Source organism: Myotis yumanensis, unplaced genomic scaffold, assembly GCF_028538775.1.
Source record: "Myotis yumanensis isolate MYYU_CA2020_CCGP unplaced genomic scaffold, mMyoYum1.0.hap1 SCAF_1, whole genome shotgun sequence".
In the NCBI taxonomy this organism is placed as follows: Eukaryota; Metazoa; Chordata; class Mammalia; order Chiroptera; family Vespertilionidae; genus Myotis; species Myotis yumanensis.
In genome coordinates this window covers 49,521,087-49,532,729 of record NW_027223752.1, presented here as the reverse complement: position 1 = coordinate 49,532,729, position 11,643 = coordinate 49,521,087, and the positions used below count along the sequence as shown (strand labels likewise).

The 11,643-nt window shown below is 52.5% G+C and overlaps 1 protein-coding gene across 1 annotated transcript in view; it reads left to right on the top strand.

The window, feature by feature from the left end:
- Positions 1-4,081: 4,081 nt before the first annotated feature.
- The window catches only part of CORO2B (coronin 2B), a 41,330-nt gene continuing 33,768 nt past the window's right edge, over positions 4,082-11,643 (top strand). The window contains 1 exon segment of the mRNA XM_070402808.1: positions 4,082-4,348. Within this exon segment, the coding sequence (XP_070258909.1) occupies positions 4,082-4,348 (267 nt within the window).

Below are 11,643 nucleotides of genomic sequence, written 5' to 3'. Positions count from 1 at the left end.
CAATGCACAAGGGTTCTAATTTCTCCACATACTCACCAACACTTTTTCTTTCTTTCTTTCTCTCTCTCTCTCTCTCTCTCTCTCTCTCTTTCTTTCTTTTGTTAATCCTCACCCAAGGATATTTTTTCCATTGATTTTTTTTTTTAGAGTGAGTGGGAGGGAGGGAGAAAGGGAGGGGGAGAGACAGGTTGCCTGCTGCACACAACCCCATCCAGGGCCAGGGACCAAACCTGCAACTCAGGCACATGTCCTTGACTGGGAAGCAAACTGGAGACCCTATTGTGTGCAGGCCGACGCTATAACCACTGAGCACACCAGGACTATTTCCTGTTATTTTGTTGTTTAATCCCCAGATCTCTCTTAGGCTCCTTACTTCCAGAGGGTAAATCACATCTCCATACTGCAAGTCACCTCCCTTCACCAGATGTCACTTTATGTCTGTGTCATATGCAGACAGAAGAATTTTAATGCCCTTTCTAGATTTACCACCTGTTGATGAAACACCTTTAGCTAAAGGAAAAATAACTGGAATTGAAATCAGGTGTTTCCTTTCTTCCAGTGTTCCACCTGGGAGTCACTCCAAACACACACAAACCCTTTGGCAAGGCCACTTGCACGGTTCCTTCCTGGTAGGGCTACCCCCAGGGAAACGGAGTCGCTGCCTCTGGTCCCAGCCCACCTCTCTTGAACTTTGCACTTACCAGGATGAAAAATTAACAGGGCTAACGTTTTCCTTCCAAGGACAACCCCTGCAAAAGCTGGCCTGGCTGGGCCCCAGGAGACCAAGCACCAGAACAGAGTTACTACCCCTCTGGAGCCGCCCACCCGCTCATCGCCACGCCAAGGGAGCATGCAGGGTCCTCCCGGCACCCGGAGGGATCCACTCCTCGCCCCCCTCACTGCTTTGTGAGACTGGGCTTATTTCCTCAAGCCTTCCCGTGGAGAAACTGAGGCCGGAGGAGAAAGAACTAGCCCAGAAATGCACTCGTTGGACTCACACGTGGGCCCAGCACTGTTCTTCTGCAGGCACAGCTGTCCCTTTCACACGGATGCCAGCATTGGAAGGAAGTTCAGGAAAGCATGGCTAGTCACATAACCGGCTGCTGACTAGTTACTTCCTCCTCTCAGGAAAAGGAGAGGGCAAAAGGAGAGGCCCTTCCGATGGCATGACTGCAGAGGGTTGGGTATATGCCAGGCCCTTCCACGACATTTAATCCCCAGATCTCTCTTAGGCTCCTTCCCTCCACAGTGCAAATCGCATCCCTTGACCAGACATAGCTTCCGCCTGTGAAATGAGGGGCTTGCACTGGAGAACAATTTTAATGCTCTTTCTAGACCCACCACTCTGTACAATAAGAACCTTTCACCCCGTTCTTACAGCTGGGAGAACAGACGCTTGGTAGGGTGAAGGGAGGGAGAGAGCCAGGATTGAAAGTCACTTCAGTCATTGCTGGAGCTTGAGGTCCGTTCACTCAGACCACCTCTCAGCAGCTGGACCTGCCTGATTCGGTTCAGGTGAAAATTAATGTGGTACTGGGAGATGATGACTGCAAGGGCCCCTTTCTCCCAGGCACACACCTCCCACCCCTTTGAACTTCTCTCGGCTGTGAGCTCCTGGAGTTTAGGGACCTTCATTTTTCATGTCAGTGGTCCCAGAAACCAGTGTGTGTCTAACTGAACTGTGCTCCCTCATCCGAACCACTCTTCACGGCCTTCCCCTGGGCCCCAAGGCATGGTTCTCTTGCTTCACATTTGACTGTTTGCAAACCTTTTCACGTTAGATTCCCACAACCATTTCACAGGTGAGCAAACATTTCTTGGAGTGTCACAATAGCACGCCTGTGTAAAGAACTTTTGTTTTGCAAAGAGATCTATCAATGATGTCATCTTTACCTTCCACAACTATCAGCTGGGTGCAGTGGCAAGAATGGGGACTGAGGCCTCACAAAGCGCTGGGTTCTGATCCCAGCTCTGCTGCTTGGGACCCTGAGTGCGTATCCTAATCTCTGTTACTGGGAGGCACAGGGACATCTACCTCCAGGGCCATTGTGAAGATCACATCAGGGGGCAGCACTTGGGCTGCCTGGAGTGAAGAAAGCCATCCATCTGTTGACTGTTTTCCTTCCTTTGCTTTTGTGTTGAGGGCTGGGAAGAAGGGAGTGAAACCTAAGGCTACATTGGTAGGGTGTAGCCAGAGGACCAGCCAGGAATGGGAACCAGGTCTGTAAGCCCCGGTTGGGGTTCAGGGCTTCGCCTTTAAGGTCCATGCAGGCAGGGACTTAGAAGGAGGGGAGGGGGGAGAGCCAGGGCTCTGCTGCAGCAGCGGAGGACTGGCCTGCGGGAGGCCATTCACTCTGACAAGGCAGGGACCCCTGCAGTTTCTGGGCTGACTTTGTGGATTCAGCCCAACCTCACAGGGCTTTGTAACTCCCTTGCCTGAAGGTTTGCAGATAACTTCTTTCTCACAATGGGGGTTTCCCGCTGTTAAAAACAAACAAAGGCCTTAGACACCAGGCAACAGGCCTGGTAGGGGCGGGGCAGCAGGAGACAGGCCCTGGGGGCGGGGGTAACTAACTCCTGAAAGCAGTTGAAGGCTTTGTGGGTAGATGACCCTGAATTCTGCTGGTGGAGAGAAAAGCCCCAGAGTCCCCCAAACCCCAATGTTTCCTGGCTTCCCAAGGCTAACGTTTCAATACATAAGTTACCCTGCCTAGTGCTTCCCTTTGCCCTACAGTTCGCGAGGTCACAGTTTTGGAAACAAAGCTCTCCTATTTATTGGGCGTCGAATTGCGGATCTTTCTGTATCGCCAGATTCCAAACACCCTGTAATGCAATTTCCTCCCCAAGATAAATTCTAAAGCGCCCCCATTCATTCCTTCAAGGACTCAACAGATGTCTTTGAAGCCGGTTTTCTACCGGGCACTCGTTCACAAGGCCCAAAGGACCCCTGTCCCAGCTACTTACTACCCAGGGAGTCACGGAGGTTCCCAAATGCCCACTTTTGAGAGCCCACCTCTCCCCGCTCCCAGCCCCCGCCTTCGCCTACAGTCTCGGGGCTTTCAACCGGTGTGATCTCAGCGAGGAGAGAGAAGAAAAACAGCTCCGGGCCGCCGGTGCCCGCCGAGGCCCCGGACCGGGATCAGCGCGCGCACGCGTCCAAGTGCGCGTCCCCACTTCCTGGGCCTCAGCCTTCGGTGCGCTCCCTCTCGGACCCGGGTCCTCCCAGGGGCGCACCGCCAGCCTCTGCAAACCTAACCCTGTCCGGCCCGCAACTCCGACTGAGCCTCTCGCCTCTCCTTTCCCACGACTTCCTCCCGGCGCTCGCGGGACTCCGGTCGGGGCCGCGCGGGGTCCTGCGCGCTCCAGCCCGGGCCGCCGCTGTCCGGGTCGCCCACGTGGGCGTGCTCCGCGCCGGGCGGGGGAGGCGGAGCGCCCTCCGGGAGGCTTGGGGCGGGCAGGGCGCCCGCGGGAGGAGGTGGCGGGGCGCGGGGGAGGAGGCGGGGAGCCCCGGCGGCAAGGGGGCGGCGACAGCGCTTGGAAAGGGCGCTGCACACGGATTTGCATGAAACACAGACTGGGAACGGGCGGGAGCGGGAGCGGGAGCGCGGCGCACGGCCCAGACCGGCCCGGGGAGCGAGCGAGCGAGCGGTGAAAGAGTAGGGCAGCGGGGAGGCGAGGCTGCCAAGGCGGGGGAATCTGCGCCTCAAAGCGACCGAGGCGAGCAAAGTTTGGCTGGGGGTTGGACTTTCCTTCCTGGAGGCGGCACCCAAACAGCCAGCCCGTGCGGAAACCCAAACTTTCTTCTGCCACTCCGAGGCTCGCGGCCGCCTCCGCCCCGCGCTCGGGGCCTGCCGACCCGGCGCCGCTGTCGCCCGCCCGCCTCCCGGGCCGCCCTTCGCTCCACCGTGGGAGCCCCGCAGGCTGCAGCGCCGCGGCCCGGCCCGGAGCACGGGCAAGTTCGCCGAGAGTTGAGGCGAAGAAGTTTGGGCGGCCCCGGCCAGCTCCCCGCTGCGCCCCCGGCGTCCCGCCGCGCTCAGCCCCGCCGGGGGCGCCCCTCGGTGCCCGCGCGCCCTCCCCAGCCATGTCGTCCATCCTGCCCTTCACCCCCCCGATCGTGAAGCGCCTGCTGGGCTGGAAGAAGGGCGAGCAGAACGGGCAGGAGGAGAAGTGGTGCGAGAAGGCGGTCAAGAGTTTGGTCAAGAAGCTCAAGAAGACGGGGCAGCTGGACGAGCTGGAGAAGGCCATCACCACGCAGAACGTCAACACCAAGTGCATCACCATCCCCAGGTGGGGGCCCGAGCGACCGGGGGCGCGCCGGCCCAGCCCCCTGGCGCGGTGGGGCGGCCGGGTGGGGCTGGGTCGGGAGGGATAGTGTGCGTGTGGTGTGTGTGGTGTGTGTGTGTGTGTGTGTGTGTGTGTAGGTGGGAGCGCGGGCGGAAAGGGGACCCCAAACAAAACCTCCCCGGATTTGCAAAGATTCAAGCCTGGGCCTTCCACGAGGCACTCTCACTTTCAGACCTCACGTTCACTTTTCACCTCCCGGAAAGGGGGTGCTGCTCGAATGGGCCGCCCCCACTCCGGGGAGCTGCGGGCCCCAAGTTGAGGCCCGCTTTGTTCAGCTCCGCGGCCGGAGCCCCTCCTCCGCCGCCGCCCCCCGCCCCCGCGGCCCGCGCCCGTGGAGGTGGCGGTGGTGTTTCTCCCTTTCTTTTCTTCAGCGCGGTCCCCCCACGTCTTTCCTCCTCAACAGGAATGCAGTCCGTACAGCTGGGGCCCGGTGATTGACAGATTCCTTCTCCGTTCTCTTTCTGCCTTCGGGATTAGCATTTTTATCGAGTATTTTTAGACTCGGTTATGCCAGCTCCCGCCCCCCTCCGCACACGCTCACTTGGGGTGCCGTGCAGCGCTCCGACTTCCAAATGAGAGAAGTGGCCCAGTGTAGTGTTCCCCCATCGCCACCTCTCCCCTCCCGCCTCCCATCGTTTCTTACTCGCTTTTCAGCCTGAGATTCCAGGCTGATGCAGAGCGGAGGGTGCTCAGGGCCAACAGATAACAACACACACGCAGAGGGGGCCTCGCAGTGGCCCTTGCATTCCTGCAGAGCCCTCCTCCCCGAAGCGCTCTGCCATCTGTCCAGACCGCCTTTACAATGCACGTTGCGCTAGGCGGTCAGGGGGGAGCTCACAGATGGCTGGTAGAAGGGGTCAGTGACTTCTCTCCCATCGACAGGACTCGTCTTAGCTGAGCTGTGCCTCACTGGAAATTGGGGTGGAGGGGGGAGCACCTTGGCCTCCTGTCTCTCCCTCTCAGCCCCTCTAAAGTCTGACTGTGTACCAAGGGAGTGTGTGTGCGTGTGTATGTGTGCGCGCACAGGCGTTCTTGGGGTCCCGGGCTGCAGAGGAATAAGTAGAGGGACCCCAGGGCTTGAGCCCCACAGAGATGGTCATCCTTGCTCTTGGGCTAGGAGTGGACTCCATCCTTGGCCACCTGCTTGGAGCAGCTGCAGGAGAGCTGCCAGCCATGTCAGACAGGCACAAAGCAACATCTGTCCCGGCAGCCCAGGGCAGGCCTCCTCTGGAAATAAATGCCACATATGGTGGGAGCACTGACTTAAAAAATAATAATTTTTTTTTTTTAACTGGGTGGATCCAGTCAATAAAGGGGGAGGGAAGGCGGTGTGCTGTCTGGGAAGGGCGCTCTGGGTGTGTGATCTGGAGCCAGAACTGACTTCAGAGGAGGTGGTGTGCTGTGATGGTCAGCGAGCCCTGGGTTCTGGTCCCAGCTCTGGTTCTTAATTCTCCGTTCTTCCTTCGGTGGGGGTGGGGCGGGTGGGAGGACCAATGCGTGTCCCACTGCTCCCGCCAGGGGAGGGGACTGTTGGAAACCGGCCTTCTTAGCTGCCCAGGTGCATTGAGGACAAGGGCTTTATGCCTTGAAACAAAAAACAAAAATGATATCAGTTATAAAACGAGCAGCTGTGCAAAGTGTCGTACAGTTCACCGAGCACTTTCACATGGTTTTACGAAATTAAAAAGAGAAAGTAACTCGTGGAAACCAGATAAGGCAGTTGGGCTTAAGATTTATCTCAGAGTTAATGTTGTGAAAACGTCCGAGGGGGAGAGGTGGAAAGGCAGGTCGGAGTAGCCGTGGGACTCTGACCCACTGTGCTCTTTTTTTCTGCCTCCTGCTGCTGTTTACTTTGAAGGTTCTCAATACATTTTTTTGTTGAATGCTCAAATACTGCTAAGGAGGGGGGGGGGGCATGGAGGGCAGGGCAGGGTGGATCTTTGTTGGGAGGGTTGCCAATGTTCAGTCTTGGGCCGGTGACAGCTTGGAGGAGAGGCCTTGCGCTCCCCTGACTCAGTAGAAGTTTGCCCTCTGGGGGAACACAGCCCTGGCCCCCTCTTTCCTCTTCCAGAGTTCTCTGCGGCCTGAGGTATATGAAGCGTTGGGTGTTTCTGAGAGTTCAAGTTAAGTTGCTCCCTGGTCTGTCACCACTTTCTTAGGACTGGGACCTCTACCTGCCTGGCAAGGACCTACTAATAAGGCAGAGTTTTTTTGTGGTTGTTGTTTTGGTTTTCTTCTCCATCTTTTCTCAGTTAGGGAAACCCAGTTGCTTGGGTGGATCCAGACAAGATGGATTTCCATCCCTGGATTCTGTGCCCACGCCGCTGGGTCACCTTGTCTCCCTTGGCAATAGCTGCTGCTGTTTTGGTCGTGGGCAGACAACTAAAGGCCACGTCTCGGAGAGGTGGTTAGCTGGCCGCACGCTAGTGATACCGATGTGTCTGCTGAGCCCCGTAGATGGTTGTGTTGCTTGTCAAATTGTCTGCTCTCTCCACACTGCCTTTTATAAGCTACCCTCCTGTGTGTGAGAGGTGGGGCGCTGGGCACTTCCAAGTGCTCTGTGAGAGCTGGACCTTAGGGTTTAAGAAGCCCTCAGTCCCAGGAGGTTTTGACAAGCGTGTTTTGGCTAATATGTAACTATGAGCGGCAACAGTAACATTTGGCAATTATAGCTGTATGTTAGGGCCTTCCAGACCACATGCCTGCTTCTTGGTTACACCAGCTCTAACCTGCCTCCGTGATCAGAAGAGCTGGAGGGATGCAGGCTTATTGATATCAAGAATGTAAGAGAGCCCAGCGCCAAGGAAGTGGTGAGAGCTTGATTGAGGTACACCGACGTGAGCCATCAGGATACGCTGAGGTCTGGCAGGACGGGCAGAACGTAGACAAGTAGGGTAACAGCATCTCGCTCCTCACCTGCTTGAGCACCCGAGGAAAGCTTCAGGTACCTACCTGGCCAGTTTGTAAGAATGGAGCCATACCATTTGCCGCTGAGGGATAGAGGAGGGGTGTGCATGTTATGTCAGCAATCAGGAAGGAGCCAGGCACACTTAGCACGCCTGTTCTGATGCATTCCAATAACTTGTGCCTCCCCCGATAGGATCCATGCCTTGGCACGGGTTTGGGGAGCTGGACCAAGCTTATTGGCTGGGTCTGTTTGGAAGGGAATTTGGGCTTTCTTGTATCAAAGCACCAAGTCCAGAGGAACAATGGGGGAACTTTCTGATACACACCGACTCCTGCTTCTTTGTGCTTCTCTTTTAGCACAGCCTCCTCCTGTTACCTACCTGGACTTTCCCAGGCTACTGTCACCCTAGGGAAAGATCCTCGTCGTTAAAACTCCCCTCTCCGACTTCTGGGGACAGACCTATGGCCATGGCTGCTTGTTAACCTTGATTGGGAGAGTGACACACAAGGCTGGGAAGGGAAGGGGCCCACAGGACGATGAGTAGCTGACTATGGGGCTGGCTCAGAGCCCTGGTTGAACCCAGGATCAACCTGTTGCTCCCTTGACATTTGGAGCCCTGGAACTTCTGTTGCATTCAGGAGGTGAATGTTTGGGCCCATGCAGACAGCCCCTTGCTCACAGTTGCTAATTAAATGTTAGAGTTGGAGTTCGTTGATTCATGGTTATCTATTGGCCCTCTCATGTCTGAGTCAGTATTCCAGGCAATGGGGGAGGGTGCAGAGATAAATTTGAGATGGCCCCTGCCTGTGAGGAGCTTACACTTCAGTAAGGGAAACACCAATAGGGCATTATTGGAGTACCTAGCTGCTATTTCTTTCTTAGTCCCAGCCATAAGAAGAAATAGGTGTGGAGTGGATTTTTTTTTTTTTTGGGGGGGGGGGGGACAACCTATACTGAGTCTTTTAAATACTATAGAAGTCACTCTGTTAGAAAACAAAATAATGACAGCCATCTCTTTTCTCTGGAAAGAAAGCCCAGAACTCAGGCTCTGGATCTTGCCATTTTAATACCTGGTTGGGACTTAAGAGTCCACTGGATGTCTCAGAGCCTTCATGTCTGCACCTGTAAAGTCAGGATGAGATAAGGCTTGTGAAGTGTTTTGTAAACCAGAGAGTTTGACAGACGTAAGTGCTAGCTATGCTTAGCCTCTTGTGTGTGTCATTCATTCATTACGAAATTATCTAATCATTTATTAAATATCTACCATGATGAGCAAGGTCGGGCACCTGTTCTCAAGAAGCTCCTTGTCTAGAGTGGGAGACAGACTTGCCCAAAGGTACAGGGCAAGAGCTGCACCCCAGGGTGTACAAGGTGCGGAGACATGGGGGGCAGGCCATTCATTCTGCGAGGAGGTGGGGAGAGGAGGCAGGGGTCAGTGTGCGGTGAACACCAAAAGGAGTATGGAAGTTATTCTCTGAAGGAAGTTTCTGGGCTGCGCTACGATCATGAGCACTTTACATGGTGATAGTTGCCTGCAAGAATGAAGCAGCGAATGACATCTTTACCTTCTGCTTTTGCTAAAGGGAGCTCTGCTATGAATATGTTACCATGTGGCTTGCACCAAAGGGCTAGCGACCCCTGAACAGTCTTTTACTTCATCATTAAGTGTTCTCTCTTTGAAGTAAAAAGTGACTTAGTATTGCAAACCTGAAATTCAGGTTTCCGAGGTGGGAACAGCGACTTTAGATATATTAGCTCAGAATATAACAGAGAGTGTCAATAAAAAGTGGACAACTTGGAGATGATTGTGGGTGCTTAGCATTTCAGAGTTTTGGTGAGACCTGGCCTTTCATTTCTCTGCTTCACTCTTGCTAAAAACAAATTATTTAAGCCTGAGTTTCTGTATGGAGGTAAGAACTTTTACTAACATATTTTGAAAGGTCTTTGCAAGGATGTAAGATTTTAAATGATGATTCTACTAATAGAAAAAAGTCAATGAATACAGTAGTCACTTGGTTCTGATGAGGAAAGCAAAAAGTAGATGAAATTGATAGAATTTGGCTCAAGCTTATCACATTCAAAAATCCAATTAAAATGAGTTTTTTGAAAAATAAATATTGGTTTTAATAACATAAACTTGTAATTGCTATATTATTACAATGGAAGTAAAATTAACATGATTTAATGGACTGAGCGACCATCAATTTTCACTTGTTAATTTTTAGGAGATTTTATGCCATTTGATACACAATATAGCCATTACTCTGCATGCGCTCCTTTAAGAAATATATAGAACCAAGCAGTGCTTGCTTTGAAAATTGCAATCAGCCCAGCCATTGTGGCTCAGTGGTTGAGCGTTGAACTGTGAACCAGGAGGTCATGGTTCAGTTCCCGGTCAGGGCACATGCCTGGGTTTCAGGTTTGATCCCCAGTAGGGGGCCTGCAGGAGGCAGCCGACCCATGATTCTCTCTCATCATTGATGTTTCTATCCCTCTCTGCCTCTCCATTCCTTTCTAATATTAATTTAAACATTTTAAAAAATTTAAATCAGACATTATTCCCATTACCCACCTTATCCTCCCACCTTTTTTGTCCTCCTCCCCCCAGCTTCCTGTACTTATGTTCCCTAAGGTGGAATGCTGCTTTCTCAATGAACCAGTCTCATGAATAGTCCTGATTAACATTTGTCCTTATCTCCTTTGAAATGTTGACCTATTTTTAAAAATCAACCTACCCCCTTCTCCAAATCCACACCTGGTCGTTTTGGTTGTCTGAGGAGAGAAGTGCTCATGAGGGCAGCCTGCTGGGCATGCAGGGGGCTGGGAGGGGGACCCGCCTTCTGCAGACGCCATGGTTGGTGCACCCTTGGATGGGACTAGCTCCTCCCCACCGAGGGCCGGGAATCATCTGTTGACCACGGACAGATTCCCGGCCAGAAGCCTTCCATCTCCAAGCACAATGGTTCCTGTAAACAGCTGGAAGCTGCCATTTTTAACCCCACCCTGCACAAGTTTGGTTTCTAATTTTACTCTAGTCCAAGTTTTAGAACAAAGATTCCAGGAGAGCCTGTCCACTTCATTTCCTCCAGGGCACCCAAACCCAGTGCTAGGCAGCAGAGACAAAACTGAGGACGGCAGCCACGTCCCTGCCCTCCTGTAGCTTCTAGTCCACTGGCAGCCAACTCGGGTTCTGTGTAGTGGAAATAACGGGGTGTGTGCTCACTGTAGTTAATGTGTAAGTACTGTTTTCTTGATGTCAGAGAGCCAAATCCCCCCAGCGCTGCCGTTTATTGACTCCCGATGAGGGTAAGAGACTCGGTGTGTGTGTGTGTGTGTGTGTGTGTGTGTGTGTGTAACATTACCCTTTGTTTGGACTTAATTAACAGTTTTAGAAATAACAAATCTATAGTACAAGTCACACTATCTGCTGTTGATTATCCGGGGCCTCTGAGTAAATAGCAGCCTGCCCAGTGCGCGCCGTGGCAGGACGTTTGGACAGAGAGACTCAGTTTAAAAGGAAAACACAGGAGCAGCCTGTTAATTAAGAAGGCTGGCTAATTCTGGACCAGGTTAAAGTTTGTTTAGCAGGCCTTTCCTCTCCATAGATGCTGTCAAAGAAATCCTAGTTATAAAGAAGGCTTGGGGGGTCATTTGGAAGGCAGGAGTCGGCAGACCTGGGTAGGTTCTAGACTTAGTTCTCTTTCTCATGAGCTGTGTGGCCTGGGCAAGGCACCTACTATCTCTGGGCCTCGGATGCGCTCAGCTGGAAAATAGGCTGGATCAGTTCGGTCGGAGCCTTTCTAACCCTAAAGCAGCTTCCAAGCAAGCCGTTGAGAAGCTTCCCCTGGCACAAATCCAGTTGATCAGCGAACCACAAATCTTTCTTAATGGTTTATGTCCTAAGACCCCACCAGTCTGGTGCCAATCCATTTATATAAATACAAAGCAATAAAGTTATAACGCAGATGCTAATCCATTTGTATAAATGAAAGTCATAAAACTGTAATCCAGTCTTTAATTTTGGTCATCCCCCCCCCCCCCATCACCACTCTCCTCCACGCCTGTCCCTTACCTTGTGAGTCAGAATCAATGAAATTTAACTACAAAGGAATATAAAAATAGCCGAACACTAGGATAAAGATGTGGAGGCTGTGTGTCTTTAGATGCAGTGAGCAATTTTTCTTCTTTGTTGCTATTTTTGGCTATTCTCAGAGCAGGAAGTTTACTTAAACTAATGACCACAAATGCCTAAAAATGTAAGAGGTAGGCATTATAGAGGATACCTGTGGAAAATGTTTGCTCATATGTCAGAGTTTACCCAGAAAGCTTCCTTTTTATTTTTTATTTTTTTATTTTCTGGCATCTATATAAGGAACGGCCACACTTGATTG